At 48.4% G+C, this 22,451-nt stretch overlaps 1 protein-coding gene across 2 annotated transcripts in view; it reads left to right on the top strand.

Annotated features, from left to right (window-relative positions):
* Nucleotides 1-18: 18 nt before the first annotated feature.
* The window catches only part of Onecut2 (one cut homeobox 2), a 59,129-nt gene continuing 36,696 nt past the window's right edge, over nt 19-22,451 (top strand). The window contains exons 1-2 of one of the 2 annotated variants that reach the window (XM_039097412.2): nt 19-1,607; nt 4,577-7,444. In XM_039097412.2, the coding sequence (XP_038953340.1) occupies nt 377-1,607; nt 4,577-4,719 (1,374 nt within the window). In that variant the 5' untranslated portion in view covers nt 19-376 and the 3' untranslated portion in view covers nt 4,720-7,444. Of the gene's footprint in view, nt 1,608-4,576; nt 7,445-22,451 lie in introns of those variants that run through there. The other variant, NM_001400633.1, reaches the window with a different exon arrangement.

Raw genomic sequence — 22,451 nt, forward strand, 5'->3', positions numbered from 1 at the left:
AGGTTGGCTGCTCTCGCAAGCGGCAGAGCCCTTCTGGACAGCTCCCGCTCACCCAAACAGAAGACGTCGGCGCCAGAGTGGGCTCGGACATGGCGAGGCAGCGCGCCCGCACAACCGGCGGGGCCCGGTGATCCCTCCCTCCTTCCCCACCCCCTCCCCTCTCCCGCACGCACGCCCTGTCCGCCCCCACCCCACCCCCACCCCGGGCGCGCCCGCCCGCAGCCCGGGGCACACACCCGCACGCACGCTACCCCAGCACACACTCCCGCACTCCCACGCCCGCCCCCGAGCCCGTGGCCGAACCACGCCACGCGTGCCTAGCCAGCCGGCCGGCATCCCCCGCCGCTCCCACCGCCCCCGGGCCCCGATGGACTGAATGAAGGCTGCCTACACCGCCTATCGATGCCTCACCAAAGACCTAGAAGGCTGCGCCATGAACCCGGAGCTGACAATGGAAAGTCTGGGCACTTTGCACGGGCCGGTCGGCGGCGGCAGCGGCGGGGGCGGCGGCGGGGGCGGAGGGGGCGGGGGCGGGGGCCCGGGCCATGAGCAGGAGCTGCTGGCCAGCCCCAGCCCCCACCACGCGGGCCGCGGTGCTGCTGGCTCGCTGCGCGGCCCGCCGCCGCCAACCGCGCATCAGGAGCTGGGCACCGCAGCGGCGGCGGCAGCCGCGGCGTCGCGCTCGGCCATGGTCACCAGTATGGCCTCGATCCTGGACGGCAGCGACTACCGGCCAGAGCTCTCCATCCCGCTACACCACGCCATGAGTATGTCCTGCGACTCGTCCCCGCCAGGCATGGGTATGAGCAACACCTACACTACGCTGACGCCGCTCCAGCCGCTGCCACCCATCTCTACGGTCTCAGACAAGTTCCATCACCCGCACCCTCACCACCACCCTCACCACCATCATCACCACCACCATCACCATCAGCGTCTGTCCGGCAACGTCAGTGGCAGCTTCACTCTCATGCGGGACGAGCGCGGGCTTCCGTCCATGAACAACCTTTATAGCCCTTACAAGGAGATGCCTAGTATGAGCCAGAGCCTGTCTCCGTTGGCTGCCACGCCGCTGGGCAACGGGCTGGGTGGCCTTCACAATGCTCAGCAGAGCCTGCCCAACTATGGTCCGCCGGGCCATGACAAAATGCTCAGCCCCAATTTCGACGCGCACCACACTGCCATGCTGACCCGCGGTGAGCAACACCTGTCCCGAGGCCTGGGCACCCCGCCTGCGGCCATGATGTCTCACCTCAATGGCTTGCACCACCCTGGCCACACTCAGTCCCATGGGCCAGTGCTGGCTCCTAGCCGCGAACGGCCCCCTTCGTCCTCCTCGGGTTCTCAGGTGGCCACGTCGGGGCAGCTGGAAGAGATCAACACCAAAGAGGTGGCCCAGCGGATCACCGCCGAGCTGAAGCGTTACAGCATCCCACAGGCGATCTTCGCACAGAGGGTTCTATGCCGGTCTCAGGGGACTCTCTCCGACCTGCTCCGGAATCCCAAACCCTGGAGTAAACTCAAATCTGGCAGGGAGACCTTCCGCAGGATGTGGAAGTGGCTGCAGGAGCCCGAGTTCCAGCGCATGTCTGCCTTACGCCTGGCAGGTAAGCCCAAGGGCAGCCGGCAGCCAGCCTGCTGGGGTAACCGCTCCAGTGTGCTTGTGGGGCTGGTCTGCGCGCGAGCTCTGCTGTTTAGCTCTTCTCCCTTCTCCTCCTCCATATACGTCCCCTTAGTTCTTTCTCTTTCTTCCATTTTCACTTTCTCCCCTTATTTCTCTCCTCCCTTTTCCCATCTTTTGCTTTCACACGCCTTGACTCTGAGTTTTCATGACCAGACAACCCCCCCCCCCATTTCTTTGCCCTATTATCAGTGTGGCAACCTTTTCCTCTCCTCTTTCAGTCCTAGGCGGGGTCGGGGCTCTTACTGTCCCCTGGAAGCCCTGTATTGGTGACTAATGTCACCTAAAGCCCTGTTTTGGGGACTAGTGTTCCCCAGAAGCACTGTTCTGGGGACTCTGAAGTCCCGTTTTCGGGACTCTAGAAGCCCGGTTTTCGGGACTCTAGAAGCCCTGTTTTCGGGACTCTAAGAACCCTGTTTTGCGAACTCATGAAAATGGAGAACAGCCCTCAGCCAAAACCCAGTACACTTGAACTCCCAGGACAACAGATTTCAGTTTTCCGGGATGCCCGATGTAGATGCTTTTCACTGTTAGTGGTCTCTGATTCTGAGAGAAGAAAAACTTCTTCACTCACCTCCTATCCACACAAGCCGGCAAACTTCTCTAGTCATTGGCAGGAGGTACACCCTTACGGCTACTAACAGCCAGGATAAAACACCGGAGCCAGAACTTATCCGATGCTTTCATGTTAACCCAAGGACTTTGTGACCCACCAAGTGAGCCGAGTGTGGCCAGCTCCTGTGTCACTGCCTACAGATAAGAGAGTGCAAAGACCAAGGTTTGGGGCTGCCACAAACCTTCCCACCCACCATCGCTTTAGGAAGTGAAGGGAAGAGACACCAGAGTGAAGAGCTCGCTGCTTCACTCAGCTGTACCCCCTTGCTAGGGCTGCAAGCATTTACTAGGGTTTATGCTAGGTCTCCGGAGAGGTTAAGGTGCTCTCGGAAAGAGGTGCTGAGAAATTAAGACGCGAGTTAGTTAATGCTTCTGGGCCTCAGCAGGCTGTAAGCTCCGCCTTTGCATTAAAGTGGGCGCTGATTGTGCGCGCAGGGGAGTGCGGCGGAGGCCCGGCTGCCCGCGGCAGGGGACCGGTCAACGCGCGGGTTACATTGTTCCGGAGCGGGCACGGCTCTCTGTGCCTCCTCTAGCGGCCGAGAGGCGAGGTACAGCCCTCTATTGTTCTAGGAACACTGAAACCTCCGGTATGGGCGGTGAGTGCAAAAGCGAAAGACGCCGCCTGGGCTGCGGCTGACACAGTTTCGAGCTTTTGTGCAGACAGACCCGACTCCCAGAGTGCTACGACTGCTCTGCCCCTAGGCCTGAACCGCGGACCCAGAGGGGCAAGGAGTCCAGACCTCCCGCTGGTGAGGACATAACAATAACCAGCTGCAACCTTGGCTGGGTGACTTCGTGCTTCTTGGTGCTCTAGGAACAGTTAGCTAGCGTTGGCCTTAATTTGCTTAAAACCCGTATTAGGGCTCGCGTGGTTCTGAATCCGGCGCTCACGAGCTCTGGATCTTCTTAGGTCAGGTGTCCATTCCGGTCCCTCAAGACTTTCTTCCACCACCAGACCGGGTTTTGTGCGGTGCATCCTACCGTTCCTAGCAGAACTAAGGGATGTGTCCCGGGGTATGGTCACTGCTCCTAAGGAGGAGACGTTTCCACCTACAGTCCCTTCCTTTGCCCAATGTTGGGTTTTGTTCGCTTCTCAGCAACCTCCCGTGTCAATCTAAAAGGGTAAGGAAAAGAAAGAAAAAACGATTTCTTCCAGAGAACTCCCCTCAAAATCTCTGGGCTATGGACAGTTTTGACTAGAGGTTGAGGCCGACTTTAATCTTTTTTTCTCCGTTAGCTTATTCTCCATCCTCTTATACACTCTCCTCGTTTTGTGCTCCTGGTCCCGGGTAAAGATAAAGCTTTGAAAGCTAGAGGCTTAATGATTGCTCTCGTTATGGTAACTTCATTTTAGACTTCCCATTCCCCGATACTGTAGGAGCTCTAAGGGGTCTCAAGCATTGGTTGGTTTCCTGCGCTTGTGGGGGGGGGGCGCAGAAGGAACTTGGCAGCTGCTCCTAGGGGTACAGTAAAGGGCTCCACGACAGCTTTTCCTCTCTGGGCCATCTCGGAGCGCTGCCGCCCCCTCACGCCCGTCCGGCAAAGGGCAATGCTGTATAAAAACACTAGCATTCTGTCCGTGTTGAAAGTTAAAGCTTCCCCTTGCAGCGAGCTTTTCTACAGTGGATGAGGAAGAGTGTGGTACCTGGGGCTCTCAGCCCCAAACTCCTGGAGAGTTGCCAGGTGACTCCTGGGGCAAACCTTCCAGACTTGTATCGTGATTTCCGGCGGGGATCGCAGACAGGGAAAGTAAGCGGAGCACCCGGTTTTGCTCAAACATTTAACTGTGAGTCTGTTTTATAACCTTAGGAGAAATGGGGACAAGCGCCTTCCCTTTTTTTTTTTTTTTTAAATCTGGCCGTTTTGTCGGCAACTACAAGTATTGAGTAGTTATAGGGGGCTTTTCGGTATGGGGTCAGTAGATCAGTGCCTTCAGACACTGTCAAAAGCTGGAGATGGGTAAATAGGTATTATGTGCTCGGTAGAGTAGGGAACAGAATCGCACAGAGTAGAAAAGGAAGGCCTTTGATTGTTATTGATCGGTGGGAAACCCTGCTGGGAACCATCCCGGAGTCCGGGTCTTTGGGGCCCTGGGGTTAAGCAAGTCAGTGACTTCCCAGGATGGCCGGCCGTCCCAGCCCAGCACCTTCACACACACACACTCTCTCACTCTCTCTCTCTCTCTCTCTCTCTCTCTCTCTCTCTCTCTCTCATTTCATCATTTTGAGACCCATCTGTACAAGGGTCAGAGGGACTCTGATTGTCAAGCTCTATTTTTAGGTCAAGTATACCAGTCACCCCGGAAAGCTGGGCCGTCCAGCCAGCCCATGAACCTTCCCAGTCTTTCTACTGTCAAGCTTGGGTATACAGCAAAGACGACTCCTCCGGACCAAGTTAGTGAAGTTCGGATTGTCCCAAAGTAGAAGTCAGGGAAAGAAACTCTACCCTCACTGGGTGGTGAGAACGGCTAGTAGTAACAACCGGTCAAATAGGCTGGGAGTGGCCCAAGACGGGATCCCGCTGGGCCGTTCTTATTAGCCTGGCGCGAGGACAAACTCACGCAGGTTTGAGCACACTTTCTCTGGCTTTGATCCTCCAGGGCCTCGGCACAGCGCACAAAAGCGAACTAGGAGGAACCGCGGGAGCTCAGGGAAGAACCTGAGTCCATGAGGGGGGTCATTACTATTATTGTTGTTGTTGTTGTTGTTGTTGTTGTTGTTGTTGTTGCTTTTCTCAACGCAGGAAAACAATAGCGTGGCTGCTATTACCGTCATAACAGAGGTTTCTGCCTCCTGGGAGCGAGGCTTCGCTGTTGGCCCTCCCGGAGCCGAGCTCCAGTGCCAACTGCGTGAAGACCTTCTCCAGGAAGCAGTCCCTAAACAGACAGAATAGAGCCTACTCAGTCCAGGAGGTTTTAAAGTCCTTAGCCAACTCGATGCCCTCGGGCCCAATTGTCGCCCGCCTCAGCGGATGTGGTCAGATCATTGATCGCCCCATAGCTCCTGCATTCATACGTGCGCATCTCCTGCCGCGCCGTACAGGTGCTTTTTAGATGACGCGGGAGACAGGTTTTTGCTAAAACGAAGGGCTGGAAGTGGGCCTCCGCCACAACGTTCTTTCCGTTTCGCACCCAACATTTCCGACCATCTTGTTTGTCCAATCCGGGGGCCCAGCCCGCTGGGGGTTTACTTTGGGGATCCGAGTCAGGAGGCCAAACCCAGTGCACACCGGTGCAGAACAGACTGATCTGTTAGCTTGCTGGCTGATCAGATTAATAACTGTAAAGCTCACTACCGGTGTTCTTGCCGTGTCAAGTCCCTAGTCCCCAAAGAACGCCTTCCGAACAGAGATTGAGACGGAACTTGTAGAGGAAGGCGGGCCGCGAGGGAGCTGAGTGAACCCGAGCTCCGAGAAGTATTCCGGGCCGCCGGCAGCGGTGGATTAGAGGGGCGGCGCATTTATTTTTATTCCAAGCTTTCCACAGTGTGGTTATGTCACTTTCTCAAACAAATGTGTATATGGAGGGAGATCGATGCTGATAATGTTTAGAAGATTAAAAGAGCATTAATGCTGGCAACAATAACGTAAACGTGTGGACCCAGATTTCATTGATCTGGAACCTGATCCGGCGCGTTTCCAGTAAGTCGGACGGACGGCTCGCTCTTCCCAGAAGAGCGCTCGCCAGTGCCCAGGATCCCTGGCGCTCCGGCCACGCCAGCTGAGGCCGGGTTCTCAGGTCTGACCGCAACTCCTCCCGGGAGCAGCCGTTGGAGCCAGCTACATTTTCGATAAACGGTTTTCTTGGCCTGCACAGGGCTCCTGGGTCCCATTTACCCACCGTTGCGTATACTGAACAATCTGCGCTACTTGGGGTGACAATTGGTGATCCTGCTCTAAAACAAAATAACAACAACAACATGCCTTCGTCTTCCCTGCCCTTGACCATCGTACTTGATCCAACGGATCTCTGGCTAGTGTTCTCTCTCTCTCTCTCTCTCTCTCTCTCTCTCTCTCTCTCTCTCTCCCTCCCTCCCTCCCTTCCTCCCTTCCTCCCTCCCTCCCTTCCTCCCTTCCTCCCTTCCTCCCTTCCTCCCTCCCTCTATCAAAATCGTCCTGAAAAGCCTCTTCGTTTTGAAATTCGTTTAGAAATGTGTCTAAAGCTGTCGGTAAGCATCGCACTTTAATGATCCGTGTATGGCCGGGTCCTTACAGGTTTCAGTGTTGCAGAGTTGGTTGAACTGTTGAACTCAGCCTCAGTACCAAAAGCCTAGGCTTCACCCCTCAGAGTGGCTGGATCTGCTGTGAACTAATCAGGACAACCACTTTGAAGGACCTCATCCTCTATCTTGACGTGCTGAGGTCTTAGGGAAAGCAACTAGGGGCACACCAGCCTCACATTTTCCCAACTGACTCTGAGGCTTACAGAACCATCCGTGGTGTGTGTGTGGTGGCGGTGGGGGGGCGGGTGGTTGCTCTGAGACACACATCCAATCATCCACCAGATAGAAAACTCTAGAAAATTTTCTTTCCATCTATGGGCGAGGGGAAAGAACTACACTCTTAATCCCTTTTCTTGCTAAATGGTGGCTTGTTCTTTGGGAAGGAGCATTGAGGTGAATTTTCTACAGAGAGAGCAAAAGCTGTTTTAGCTGGTTGTATGTACATGTGTGTGTGTGCATGCGTGCGTGTTATAAAAATATTCACATGTATGAGTAAACTAATATTTTCCTTCAAGAGTGTCTTAGACATGATGGAAAGGGGTATTTTACCACTTTCTCCAAGAGAAAAATGGAGGAGAGAGAGAAGAAAAGAAGATTTAAATCTTATATTTTGCTTTGAATGTGGGTGGTGATTTCTTATCTTCCCACCAGTGGCTTTCCTTAAAACAGGGGAGCAAAGTACCCTAGTCTCTAAAAGCCCGTGGTCACAAGATACCCCAAGAAGCATAGATGATTTCCCTTTGGATTGGTCCACTATCCATAAGCTCTGGATGACATCAGTCTTGTCTGTCACCCTCTCCCCTCTAGGAGGGCTGAGTATGGTCTTTGTAGAGTGGAGCTCCTGGATTACCCCAACCCCATTTAAAATCTAAATGGCAGGATTCCTGCCGGAATGTGTAGGACGAGGATTAAATTGATTTGTTCCACATTTTCTTTGTCCTTATGATGTCTTAGCAACAGCTACATTCTTAAGTCAAGACTGCCCAGACCCTGGACTCTCTTTCGAGACATTCATTTAACGATCACCTCTGGATACAAGATGAGTCCCTCCCTTCGAATTCTCTGGATTTAAAATACCTATGTATACAGGAGACCAGGGGACAGAGGAAGAAGAGCTCTTGGGAAGAAAGTATAGCTTAGGGCATGGCTGGTAGCTAGGGTGGTCAGAAAATGTCTTTGCAAAAGGTGGTATCATCCTGGGGAATCTCCAGAGAAATGAAAACCTCAAAGGAGAAGCAGAGAGCTGTAGTTTCTGGGTTCTTGCCAAAGGAAGAGAAACAAAGAGAGCTTAAATAGAGATAATTGTCTGGATAAATGGCTCTGGGGAAGAGGGTGAGACGGGGTGCTTGGGCTTAAACTTCATGGACACACTCTCTGGGTAGTATTTGCTTTCAGTCTTTTAGGGACTCTCCCACCCCTACCCCCCACCCCCATTGAGCTGAGGAATGCCATTTCCTTCAGAGGGTGAGGGCTGAGTGGATAAAGAGGAAGTCTTGTGTGGTCCTCTAGCCTTTCTGGTTCAGAGGAGCCTGAGTGACTTCCTCCTGGTGAGAGACAATGCCACTCCTCTTCAGCCCAGCCTTCCCTTCAGACAACCTTAGTGCCTCCGAGGGTGGTGTTTTGATTTCCAAGTGTCAGGCAAAACAGTGACCTTAAAGATCACTTGGGCAGAGACATGGGAGGCAGGAGAGTTAACTAGATATCCCAGACTTGTGATTCCTGGTAGAGGAGACAGAGCCCAGAGACAGAGGTTGTCTCACTTGGGAAGTAGGATTCTTAGAGGCTGTGGGCACTTACTATGAATAAGAGTCCACACACACATTTTCCCCAAGGGCCAGCAGGCTCTGCACACCTCCTTGGTGCATCTCTCACCACTTGAGGATCCATTACTCTTTCAGTAGAAAGCAGACTTTGTTTGGGTTAGAAGCACACCTCCAGTGTAATTTAATCAGCATTAGACTTTGGTTCCTGTAATCAAATATACATATACCTTCTCCTGTAGGAAGGAAAATAATTTCTGTGTGACTGGTATTGACTCAAAATCATGGAATTTCTGGAAGGCATCACATTTTTAAAAGGCAAACCACCATTTTCATGGTTTGCTTTGTCATGAACAAGAAGCGCCAGTTGCCACCTAAGAAAGGGCAAAATGAGCACTGACAGGACTCAAGTGTTCAGCCTCTCTTGTTGCAGAAACCTCAGCACAGCCTCTATATGGTCAGCCTGTTAGATCTATATTGATAAGAAGCTATATTGACTGCCTCGCCAGCTCCCAGAACATGAGCTTTATGCTGCCTGACATTCTTAAAGGAACCTGTCTGCCTTGCATTTTACTCCCCTTGTTGGAGAGGTCACGGGCAGTGGAGTCTGGATGTATATTAAGCCAGTTCTTGCTTGGTGGCTATTACCAGCAATTTCCCATTCTACCCTAGAGCATCTCCCTGGAGCAGCTTGGTCTCCCCACCTCCTAGGGTAAGGCTTTGGGCTTTGCCCAAGCTGAGTCTGTTAGGGAATCAGTTGTAAACACAGATCCATTGATTTGCATTTGTCAGAGAGTAAAGTTAAACCAGGGAAAAGAGAAGCCCTTACCCTTTTATGCAGGGCCAGGGAAACCTTTCATATTGATCCTATTGATCCAACCTTTCCCTTTAAGGAAACCACATAGTTAAAGACCCTCGTTCAATAGATTTACCCTTCGTGCCTATGATATTCCTCTAAGTGTTCTCATCTAGGGTAGCTGGACATTCCAAGCCAAACAAAAAATGAAAATGGGGGCTGAAGGCGGGGGGGGGGGGCAGGAGGCGGAACTGTGGGAAGTGAAATTAAATCAGACCAAAACATATAGTGACACAGCTGGGCATGTTTTGATCACTCTGAAATGACACGCAGAGATAAAGATAAATTAGATGCATTTAGCAACTCCCCTCCTTTTTTTTTCCCCCTCACAAATGAAAGTCAGTTTCTAAGGCGAAGACCAGCAGTGTCTTAGGAACAGCATTTCCTAATGTAAGGGGATTTCCATCGAACCACTAACTTGGCTCATTTAAACGGTTCGTGTAAAAGCACTATTTCTGCCACAATCAAGAATAGAATTGGTACCTACCATTGCAATATTTTGGACTCCATATGTGATCGTGGACACCAAAACTGCTTAAGAAGGGACTTAGAGTCATGGTGATGGAAGCCACAGAAGCCAGTTTAGGTATGAAGAACAGGGTTTCTCATAGAGCACTGTAGACGAAGTGAGAGTTGCCGCCTGTGGTCTAGCATTTCTCTCGCTTGCAGATATGAAAACGAAAGTCCCTTCGTCCCTTGAATTACTGGCACAGCTCCATCCTTTCTTTTCCAGCCCTTCTTTGTTCCGTAAGTTACATCAATTCATGATTTTTTTTTCAAAATGGCACATGGACCCTTCTCCATTGGCTATCTCTTAGATTGTTTTTGTACACTCATGTTTGTCTTACATGATTGAAAAATATTAATGATTCCTTAGGTGAGTTAATGTATTTATCTGCCGAGTGGGTTCAAAGGGCAGAGTTCAGCTATGGTTCAGGTTAATTGAACAGGAAGCAGTGGGCTCTCTAGGTTGTGTTGAACAAGGGATTAGCCCCTTAAAAATATCACCTTTAGCAAACACACAATTTCACTGCCCTTATTCTGGAGTCTGATGTAAGAGGCTCCAATTGATGCAGATTGCCTGTTAAAAAACAAAAACAATCCAAAGCAAAGGGCAGCAACTGCAGCAAAATGCCCAGAGTCCCCCTCCGGGAAGAAGAGTTTTCTCATTGGCTAATTGCTTTATTGGTAGCCTGACCTGCAGAGCAGCTGCAGGGGCCCAGATGAAGGCATGGGCCTTGGAATAATGTGATCCATTAGAACAGGGCAAGGCATTTTTTTTTTTTGTTTACTCAATTGGAGCTCCCTGCAAAGTGCCATTAACCCCAACCCAAATGTGTGTGCAAAAGCCAAAGGTCACGCTAGTCATCTGCTGGTGGAGCCAGCCTCTGCCCCTTGTCCAAGGGAGGGGGCATCTTGCTGGCACTGCCTTCCTTGGAGTTTGGCCCAGTCTCTTGGGCCTCTCCAAGGTTTTGACCAAAGCAAGCAGTTTCACCAATTGTTTACATTTCCCAACTGCTGAATCACAGTATTGCTGATTAAACAGTTTTGATCTGAGCATGAGCGCATGCGTGCTCACTAACACACACACACACACACACACACACACACACACACTCCCCCCACTAACCCTCCCTAGTCTATTTTTGTTCCCTCTATTACTATGCGTTACAGTAAATAGAACTGTGCACACAGCGCTTTGATCATAAACAATGGATGCATTACTTGGATCAAGCAGAAGGTACGGACTAGAGTAGGAGCAGAGTCAAGGCTTGCTACAGAGACGCTGGTAACTGCAGTTGCACCTGCTGAGAGTCTTGATCTGTGATCAGCTCCACCTCACCCAAGGCCCCTTCCTTCACTTCCTGTCTCATGCTGATGCTTCATTCCCTATCTTTCGCATTGCTGCCCGCTGCTAACACTACCGTCTTAGATATATATCATAGGAGGCCTTCCCATGCTCCTTTGAAAATCAAGCCTCTGTTTCATTGTCAAGGAGAAACCAGCCAATAGTTCTACTGTGAGTGAGGTCTTGAACCACAGAGCAATTGAGGTAACAACATCCTGCTCAGTTGGGTGGTGTTGGGTGGAAGGGCAGAGAAAACAAGAAATGTGTGTGGGACCAAAGAGGAGTGGCCATCTGTGGAAGAAGAATGGCATAGCTGATGGTGCCAGAGAAGACTATGATTGATAAGCTGATCCACGGAGGTAAAATATTGTAAAGGAGACTAGAGAGAAGGAGATATGGTGAGGGTGAGGAAGAGAAAAACAAAGACCTGAGTCAGTGAAGTAGACTTGAAGGCTAAGGGTGGGGCTGACTGTGGTTTTATGGGGTGTAGCTGTTTTTGACATCATCTCCCCCCTGTCTGCCCAGCCAGGAGCCTCGCCCACAACCCCCAGCCTAGTGCTTGTGGGTGGGTTGTAGCCTGCACGCTTAAAGAGTTTCAGCACCTTGAACAGCGCCACGGAGCAGCCCTCCAGCTGCGGTGCCTGGCTGTAGGACCCTCTGCCTAGATCAGGGAGATAGATGTCTGAGTAGGGACATAACTCCAGTCCTGAAGATTTCTGTGCCCAGAGAGGTGCCGGGGGATAGCGCCTCAGATTTTCCTCTCACATTGGATGGTTTCTTGGAAAAACAAATAAGATAACCCACCTTTCCTCCCAAGGGGGAAGAGCAGGATGTCTGTGCAAGAAGGCAGGGTGGAATTGTCCAGATGTGGCTTCTTTCTCCCTGTCGCGTTCAAAGGAAGTGATTGACACTCTCAACACGTGTTTTAAGACCCGGACTCTCTTCTAAGCTTTGTGCCTGGTGGCCCCTTTCCCCCGGAATGTATGCAAATGAGGGCTTCTGCTCTCCAACTGTGTGCTGCTGGCTTTTGAAAGCACAAGCCTCACAGTAGTAAGCAGAATTCCCACACTAAATCAGCAGCAGTGTTTCAGAGAGACCCCATTATAAGACATATGAACTTCACTGGGGGTTCAGTCTTAGCAGGACCCAGGGCTTCCCCTTCCACTGGTGCTCTTACTAGGATATTCATTGCTACCTATGAGGTCAGAGTCCAGTGTCAGTCCATGTATAGTCTTTAGTTAGTGGCTTAGTCCCTGGAAGCTCTGGTTGCTTGGCATTGTTGTACATATGGGGTCTCGAGCCCCTTCAAGCTCTTCCAGTTCTTTCTCTGATTCCTTCAACGGGGGTTCTATTCTCAGTTCAGTGGTTTGCTGCTGGTATTCGCCTCTGTATTTGCTGTATTCTGGCTGTGTCTCTCAGGAGCGATCTACATCCGGCTCCTGTCGGTTTGCACTTCTTTGCTTCATCCATCTTGTCTAATTGGGTGACTGTATATGTATGGGCCACATGTGGGGCAGGCTCTGAATGGGTGTTCCTTCAGTCTCTGTTTTAATCTTTGCCTCTCTCTTCCCTGCCAAGGGTATTCTTGTTCCCCTTTTAAAGAAGGAGTGAAGCATTCACGTTTTGATCATCCATCTTGAGTTTCATTTGTTCTAGGCATCTAGGGTAATTCAAGCATTTGGGCTAATAGCCACTTATCAATGAGTGCATACCATGTATGTCTTTCTGTGATTGGGTTAGCTCACTCAGGATGATGTTTTCCAGTTCCAACCATTTGCCTACGAATTTCATAAAGTCGTTGTTTTTGATAGCTGAGTAATATTCCATTGTGTAGATGTACCACATTTTCTGTATCCATTCCTCTGTTGAAGGGCATCTGGGTTCTTTCCAGCTTCTGGCTATTATAAATAAGGCTGCAAGTGGGGGGAGGGCGGCAATGGGGTGAGGGTTGGGAGGGGAACACCCATAAGGAAGGGGAGGGGGGAGGGGGATGTTTGCCCGGATACCGGGAAAGGGAATAACACTCGAAATGTATATAAGAAATACTCAAGTTAATAATAATAAAAAAAAAGGAAAAAAAGACATATGAACTTAAAGTCCAAGTTTAGCTGCTCAGTGGTCACTGGTGATGGGGCTGTGTTTAAGGAGATATTTAGTTCAAGTTGCTCCCCCAACACAGAAAGAGCCAAGATGTTGAGGCTACTCAGGAGAAGGCAAGAGCTGACTCTAGGTGCTGACCTCTGGCTCTGTCTGGCCTTTGGTACTCAGAAGCATGTGAGGAGTCCCATCGGTCAATAATTGGGCACAGTTTGCATCTTTCTGACTTTTAGTAAAATACCTCAAGTTCCCCGAAACTAATGAACATATAAAGCCCTCTTTTCCTTTATTTTAAGGAACTCTAGTCCTGGCCTAATCTATTACTAAGTGGTTGTTGGGGAGGCAGAGCATAGCTAGTGACAGCAGCTCCTTCCCAAGAAGGCCATGGGCATAATACATGCATTTCTTTTCCCCTGGCAATTCATGTTAAAGTTTTAGGTGGCTCTTTATGAAGATAACTGGTCATATCTAAAAACTAGTTTCGAGAGCATTTCGAAAGCTCTGACTAAAGTGATTTCTTCAAGCTTTGTGATCTCAAATTTCAGATTCCCTTTCTAAGCAGGTATTGGGTTATACTTTTGAAAATCTTTTCTGGTAAAGCCTTGACAATCAGCAGAGCCTCTCCTCTCCTTTCTCCTCTCCTCTCCTTTCCTCACTACTACTACTACTACTACTACTACTACTACTACTACTACTACTACTACTACTACTACTTCTTCTTCTTCTTCTTCTTCTTCTTCTTCTTCTTCTTCTTCTTCTTTCCTCCTCCTCCTCCTCCCCCTTCTTCCTCTCTCTCTCTCTCTCTCTCTCTCTCTCTCTCTCTCTCTCTCTCTCTTGCAGTGTAGTAGTCTGAATTTATTGTCATTGTGATGGACTCAGTGTGGCTTTTGAAATGCACTTTGACAAGTGCTTCTGTAGTCTTTGACTTTAAACGTTGAATAGCTTAACATCTTTTCAAATCAGCCCCTTTCCAAATAGACCCCTAACTTTAACATATATAGGATGTTTTTTTAATGGACTCAGTTGGGTTCTACCATGTACCAAAGTTCACTCTGGGTCACACTGAAGGTACAGGAACAGGTTCTTTATTCACACTCTGTGTCTTGCCCCCGACCCTCTCTTCCATTTTTCTAAAGAGGGAGAAATGGCCTTGGTATTGAACCTCTGACTTGTTCTGAGCCTCTGGCTCTCTTCCCTCCTCAGGACCCTACCCTTCCCTTCACCTCTCCCTTTCAACTGGCTTCATCACATCAGCATCCTCAGGCCCTCACTTCCATCTCCTGTTAAAAATGTCCCCCCATCCCACTTTAATCTCCTCCCTCTATTGCTATAAAGGCTTGTTGTAGCCCAAAGTGTCCCTTACCTGTGCGGTTAGCCTCAATCTTTGGCAGTTCGATCCCAGCCATTCCTAAATCCAAAACTTGCTTCTATTTACTACTGTCATTGTAACTGGAGTTCACATCTCAGTTCCTGGGTACACATTCCTAGCCTCTGCTCCAGCATCCTCTCACTGTGTCCCTCTAGAGCAGTGTTTCCCCTGGGTGTGTGATTCTCTTCACTCATGATACTCAACATTGAAGATCTTTCTTTTTAATATTTTAATCTAAACTTTGAGATAGAATGCAAAATAATGAGTTTCCTTGTAACATTTTTCTAAATGTATGTCATTACACTTTGTGCTTATTTGTCTCCTCAGTGCCTTCCCTTCCTCTCTCCCTGTCTCTCGGAGTCTCCCTTCCTCCCTCTCAAACAGTCCCTCTCATGTGGCGTACCTTCTGTTGCCCTCACTAACTTTAGTCCTCTCTTCTCCTCTTTCTTCTTCATGTGTGTGTGTGTTTGGGTGTATCTCTTTGTCAGTTTATATGAGTGTATTTGTTTTGTATTAGTGTGTATGTGTGTGTATATATGTACATCTGTCTGTGAGTCTTTGTGTGCATGCATCTCTCTCTCTGTATGCATGTATGTAGGTGTGTGTCTCTGTATGTCTTTGTGTGTGTGAGTATGTGTGTGTATACATGTAAATCTAGATTCCACATGATATTCATCTTTCTGTGCCTGGTGTCTTTGGAGAAACAGTGCTTCCCAGTCTCATATACTTTGCAGCCACCGTCACAATCTTGTTCTTCTTTATAGCTGAATGAAATATGTGTCTATGTGCTATATTTTCTTTATCCATTTGTCTGTTAATAGGCATCTGGGCTATCATTCTCCAGCTACTGTGGCTAGTGCAACAGTAAACATACATGTGTAGTATATGTGTAGTACACGGATCTAGGATCCTTCAGGGATAGACTTAGAAGTGGTATAGCTGGACCATAAGGTAGTTTATACAGCATCCAGAATGACTCCATGGATAGATCTGACTCGGGTGGCAAACAAAGAAGAAAATACAACACAGACACACAGAGAAGCTCTGGGATTGGCTGGTTGAGGAACGCATACCATCTCTGAAATGCAGGGTGTTTATTTCCTAGAGTTGAACTGGGAAGCAGTGTTATTACGTAAAGCTCAATAAGGGGGTGGGGTTTGTGGCGGACGGACAGCTGGAATGAGGAGACAGGCTTGGCTAATTGTGGCATAAACACTCTCTACAGGGAGCAGTGTTGTAAATATCCAGGGGGAAAAGCTATGGTGGACATTGTCTACATACTACCAACATCCGCACAGACCAGAAGGGAAGACTTTGCCATTTTCCCATGGATCTGAGGCTCCAGAGTCCTTCACGTGGCCAGCCCAAGTCAACATACACCCACTCGGACCCTCACACACTCAATTTTCTACAGTCCGTTTTCAGGGGTTTTCTGGGGTGGGGGGTGAAGGAGGACTACGAACTGATTTCTCCTCTGGCCTTGCTAGTTTGAAATCTCTTCAGCAGTACTTAAGGGTCCCTCTTCCCCATATCCACTCTGATGTTCACCACTGTGTGTTTCTTCCAGGATAGCCATTTGGACTGGGATAAAAATGGAATCCCAGTGTAGTTTTAATTTGCATTTCCCTGATGGCTAAGGATATCGAACACTTTTCAAATATTAATTGGCCATTTGTGTTTCCTCACCCTGGAAGATCTTATCGATGTGATTATTATCTCCCTATACTAAGGACTCCAGGTCTCTCTCCAGCCCTGGTATCTCTCTCCCTCTCTCTGAAGCTCCAGGAACCTGTTTCCATTTGTGTTGGGTCATCTTTGCCTAAATGGCCTCAAACACAATTTATCTTTGAGTGAACTCATTTGTTCATCCTTCAGCCTTTCTCACCACCATCGAATTTGAGATTTTTATTCAGTCTTTGAATAACAATACCTCGTATACAAACTTATTCTATAAGTCAGGATATCAGTTCAGATCCTCCTCCTCCTGCTCCTCCTCCCTCCCCTCCTCTCCCTCTCCCTCCTCCTCCTCCTCCTGCTCCTGCTCTTCCTTCTCTTCCTGCTCCTCCTCCCTCCCCTCCTCTTCCTCTCCCTCCTCCTCCTCCTCCTCCTCCTCCTCCTCCTCCTCCTCCTCCTCCTCCTCCTCCTCCTCCTTTCATCTGTCAAGCATAAATTAGCCACATCCAGGTCCATGAGTGGGACACACTGCCCCTGTGCGTTCTGATCTGTGACTTCTTCCTCTTGTAGTCCCATACATTCACACAAGCTGCCCTTGCTGTAATTCCTCAAACACCAGACTAATGCTTTAAGCCAAAGCGTTTCCCCCTCACTCAATGGACTGGAACCCAGCTTCCGGTCTTGGCTCTAGGAAGTGTTCCCTGGCCTCTTAAGTTGAGATACTTGTGAGCTACCCTTCCTGTTGCATTTGGAACACAGCATGGACCACCTGTTCACTTGACAGTGTGACCCCATTTGACTAAGTCTGAGAGGACAGAGGTTAGATACATATATCAGGTCAATAAATATTTGTGAATGAATTTAGAAATACTTTACAGGATACTTTTTCTGACCATTATAGACACCCCCGAGTTATTACATAATATTATGGGGGGACTTAAATAAGAATTATTGCATCATTTACAAATATTGAATATTTTTCATCATCAAGTTCTCACCAGTACCACTGATGAAGACTAATTTTAAAGGTAGTCTTAGAGTTAAGTCTTAACCAGGACTTCAGATCACAGTAGTAAGACAAGGAATACAGAGTAATGAACAGTTGAAAGGGGACCCATTTTTCTGTGCCTCGCTCCCCTAGGTAGCCAGCTCCAGCCAGGCAGTTCTGCTTCATGCCTTATCCTGTTTATCAAGCCCATGTATAACTGCGTTCTCCAACCGGAATGCCTCCCCTCTTCTCCGTCCTCTTCCTTCCTCACCTCCTCTGTTCTTCCTTGATGACATCATTCCAGCTGAGTTGACCCTGCACATCTAAGTATAGTCATCTGCCCAAACAGCACAACACAGCTCCTTAGCTCATCATTCTCTTTACCACCACCACCCACACACACTGTGGCTCCCCTTTCTGTGGCTTTAGGGGGAAAGTCATATCCTTGTTGCCCCTGTCTGCCATCTGTAGCCATATCCACTGCAATGCTTTTCATATCACTTTGGACTTTAGAATCCGTGAATCCCAGTCATCCTGAGAGTAGGTTGTGTATGCTTGCACACCTCCATTGTTGCTCCCTTCCTTTGTCCTCACAGAGTATTGAACCCGTGGCTTTACGCATGTTAAGCGCTCTACAACTGAGCTATAGTCCCAGCCCCTGTTGCCTTTCTGGCAGCTCTTTTCAACTGGGTGGTAAGATAATTGATAGGAATATTCGCTTATGTAATTAGACGGAGATTTCAGTGTTAACCCACAGTTAGCCGGAAGCCAGTCTAGCGTGGCTCAAACGGCACTTCTAGTTGCTTGGTTGCTGATAAAGGCTGTTCTGCTTCATTCCAAAGCCGGAAATGCCACACACCTTGGAGCAGCAGGGCCGGAAAGCCTGGTTAGCAAACCAGAGAGACTGGTTTGTAAATCATTTTAATTATCTGTAACCTAAATTTATATTTAAATCCCAAGGCTATGAATCTAGGAGCATCCATTTCCTAGTTGGTGAGCCCCACCCTGAGGCACTTCCAGGCTGCTTCAAAGGGATTAAAGAAAACATGCTCCTCCTCCTTCCTCCTCCTCCTGCTCCCTCCTCCTTCCCCTCCTCCTCCTCCCTCCTCCTGTCCCTTCCTCCTCCTCCCTCCTCCTGTCCCTTCCTCCTCCTCCCTCCTCCTGTCCCTTCCTCCTCCTCCCTCCTCCTGCCCACCTCCTCCTGCTGCCCCCTCCTTCCCCTCCTCCTACCCCTCCTTCTGCCCCCTCCTCTTCCCTCCTCCTCCTGCCCCTCCTCCCTGTCTCCTCCTCCTCCTGCTACCTCTTCCTCCTGCCCCTCCTTCTCTTCCTTTCTTCCTTCTCTCCTTGCTGATCTTCTCTCCTTGCAAATCATTTTTTCACATCTACTTATTTACTTTGTGTACCTGTGGTGTGTGTTGGTGTGCACGCAGGCACACATATGTGGTATGACGTGGACGGAAGTCAGAGGACAACTTGTGGAGTTTGGTTCATTGCCTTCCACCGTGGGGCCTCAGGAGCCATCTTGCTGGTCCTTACCCTGACTGATCTTACAGAAACAGTAAAAACAGCAGGTGCACAGTGCAATGATCTTTGGGTTTAGAAGTGTACAGGCTCAGGTACATAACTCTGCCTTCGCGTAGTTCTAACCTAATTTCCACGAGCCTCTGTTTTCTCCTTTATAAAATGGGAATAATACGTCCACCTTGGAGAGCACATGTATTAGACATGAAGGTACTATCAGGTAGCAGAGTGATGTTATCTTCATGGTTTCCTTATGGAAACCCCTGCCTAACATAATGACCCAAGAGACAAAATGCCTTTGGGTGTTAAGGGGAAACAAAGTATAAGAAGAACAAATTTTATTGATACATTGTATAGCAAATATAGAATTTCCTATACAAAATACATTGTATAGTAAATATACAAAGATATGTATTGATATTGATACTGTTGTATAGTAAATGTATGTAATATATCACCTCCAGATTCATATGACCTGACAATTAACACTTATTTCTCATGTATTGACCGAAACCAGCTGATATAGGCTGATCCCAGACAGCTTTGCCCAGTCACTGTGATAGCCGAGCTAAAATATCCGAACAGTAACTATCTCTGCCCTCCCACTGATGACAGCACCTCACACGGCTGAACCTAGAGACAGAGAGGAGTCTGTTATTGGGTTACATGGCAGTAGGGTACAGGAGAAGGCAAGGGACTGAAGCTTTCAAATCTCTCTTGGTGCTCTACCTCATGATGCATATTTTGACTCATTTGTTCGCGTAGGAAGACACTCTCTTAGTGACATATGAACATGAAGGGATGTCTACCAGAACAATACCGATGTGGCAGCAGAAAGAAGGTAAATGTGGGAGCAAAAGCATCTGACAGCCATAAGGACAGGAACCATGCCTGTGGGTGCTGTGCCCCTGTAGGACATGCCTGAGCTTCCCTATTTTGATCACAGCAGTCTAAGACCCCAAGATTTGCACTGCTTCATGTTCTCCTCAACCTGTCACAACGCCCCGGTGTGTAGTGGGTGTTGGCGGGATTAGAGTTTCCTCCCAGAGGTTACTAGGGGATTTTGTATTGCTGGCTATGTATTTAATGGCTGTTTATTTTTGGGTGTTAGAGCGTGGTTATTCTGTATTGATAAAACCAAAACAAAGATGCAGAAGTCGTGTGGTTTTCCAATGGCTACAGAAGCATTTGGAGGCCGTATCCAAAAGACACAGTATCCTCATTTATAAGTCAACCAGTGTCTTGAATTTTGTCTTGTGTTTAAGCCTCAGGTTCTACTTCTGGATCATACTTTTTTTTTCAAATGGTAAGCAGGAGTAAAAAAAAAAAAAAAGAACTTGAGTGTTTTGTCACAATTCTCTGTACAGATGTTAAGGGACGTCTTCCATTAGTGAGCATGCCCCAGATAACGTGTTCATTTGCATTTTCTTCTCTGCCTGTCTCCTAATGGTCTGGTACTTGAGATGATTTATATGCACGTCAGCTGCACTCGTTTGTGCATACTTAATTCAGAGAGGTGAGCTCATTGATTTCCAAGACCTGTACTCTGGGACATGGTACTAGCATAGATATTTAAGGTGCTCTCGCTACACTGTCTGAAAAGGGAAAATATTTTATAGCTCTAGAAGTGATTTTGACAAACATATCGTCGTGCTCTATATAGCTCCCATAATTAAATTCTCTTTACTTCATAATGTTTAAGATTTTTAAATTAGAAAATGTTTTCAAGTTCCATTGGGTAGATAACTTTGTTCTGCGTACATAGGCAATGATACCTATGATACACAGCTCCCCTTTCCCTTGTTTGCTTCTCCATTGCTGTGACAATCACCATATCTAGAAGCAGCTTGGGGAGAGTTTATTTGGCTTACAGGTTATAATCCATCATCAAGAAAAGCCAGGCCAGATGCTCACGGCAAGAACCCAAAGTCAGGAACTGAAGTAGAGACCACAGAGGAATGCTGCTTACTGGCTTACTCAGATATCATTTTTATACAGCCCGGGGCCACCTGCCTAGGGATGGTACCACCCACAGTGGGCTGGGTGGCCTTACATCAATTAGCAATTAAGAAATGCTCACAGGTCAATCTGATGGAGGCAGTTCCCCAATTGAGATTCCTTATTCCCCATATGTCTAGGTTTGTGTCAAGTTGACAAAAACAAGTAGTCAGCACACTGTGGATGTGAAGAGGTTTCAGCCTTAGTAGGCATGTGCTGTCTCGTGATATTAAGCTTGTTTACCTTGGCATTCCAATGTCTTTGTGTTTTGTGCCTGTTGCCTACTCAGTGCTTAGTGTTACAATTTGTAAATTTTTTCATGGGACTCTTACTTGATACAAGAGATGTGAATCTCAATGCCCCCCTCCCCCATCTTTGGAAAAGAGACACAGGGGTAGCCTTATCTCTGGGCCTGCTCTCCTGCGGGTAACACTCTTCTTTTATCCTGGATCTCACCGAGTAACCATTCCATTGGCCCTTTTTGGTGTTAGAAATATGATTGGAGAGTGGAGGGCTGGCATTCCTTAAGCACTGGATTAATACTTCCAAAATAGTCCCAAAGAAGTGCTCTGTTACCTTCCCTTTGGATACTTTAGAATTCATTAGAATAGTCAGTCTTACAAACTCTTTAAGGCTTAATGTATTTGTCTTTGGGCTTAGACAAGGTCAGAGGATGCATATAGATGCTCAGAACAACTTATGTGTAGCAAATGGTTGCTAATTGCTAATACCGACAACGTTCACTGCTAACCTTATATAGCTCCTTTGAGTAGCAGCAGGAGACTTTGCCTCAGTGGCTCCTCCACAGGGAAGTGTACATGCATGCTCAGGGGCATGTATGTGTGCGCGCATGCGTGTTGGTTTGTTTGGCATGCCACATGAGCATGGGAGTCAACCCCAGTTTTTCTCTGGCACCATTACTAGCTATGTAGCCTCTGTACCACACTTCCCTCCTCTAAAGACCCAGGAGAATTTTGTGCTCACTTTGGTTGCTGTGTAGACTAAAAGGGATATTGTGAGTAGGCTGGGTGCTGGCACATTCACCTCTGGTGTCCCTAGTAAAGACACCTGGACACATCTGTCCTCCTGAGTAGTGAGTGTCACTTTCAGTGGTGACACTCTTAAGAATGTCACCTGCAGATGCAGAAGAATGATTAATGAAATCTGCAGACTGGACACTCCTCTAGTGAATCCACTCTTTCCATTCAATGCTTCCTTTATAGTTACAGCTTTTGGCTAACAGAGCTCACTGGGTTCACATTGGAGCCCAGTGTTGAATGGACACATGGTATATCCAGCTGAATCCTTATAGACTCATGCTGGGAGGAAATGGGTCCATTTTGCAAGGGTTCTGCTAATCGAAGCAACATTCTCCACTTGGCGTATAGATATTGCTACCGAAGCACCCAGTTCAGTTTATCCTTACCCATAATAAGTCCAGCATGGGAATGTGGTCTTAACCAAGAGATGTTTTCATCTACACCAAGGGGCTCTTGTGGCTACTGGTCCTTAGGAAAATGGCTCCCCCTTCCCGTCCGTGTTTCCTGTTCTCAACTTGCCCAAACCCTGCCTCTTTACCACCCTGGCCAAATCCATTTCAACTGGATTGAAACTGAGCGGCTGCTGTGCTCACACCATAGTCTTTGCTTCCGTGTCCACCAATCTCAATAAGAAAAACAAAACAAAACAAAACAAAACCAGCTGTTGCTCTTCTTAATGCAACAACGCATTTGCTTGGGTAAGGGTTTGAAGCCATGGCCTCTGAGTTGTCAATGTTCCAGGCTGTGGAAACAACCTCCAGAATCCCTGCCTGACCCCAAATT

The sequence above is a fragment of the Rattus norvegicus genome, chromosome 18 (assembly GCF_036323735.1).
Source record: "Rattus norvegicus strain BN/NHsdMcwi chromosome 18, GRCr8, whole genome shotgun sequence".
In the NCBI taxonomy this organism is placed as follows: domain Eukaryota; kingdom Metazoa; phylum Chordata; class Mammalia; order Rodentia; family Muridae; genus Rattus; species Rattus norvegicus.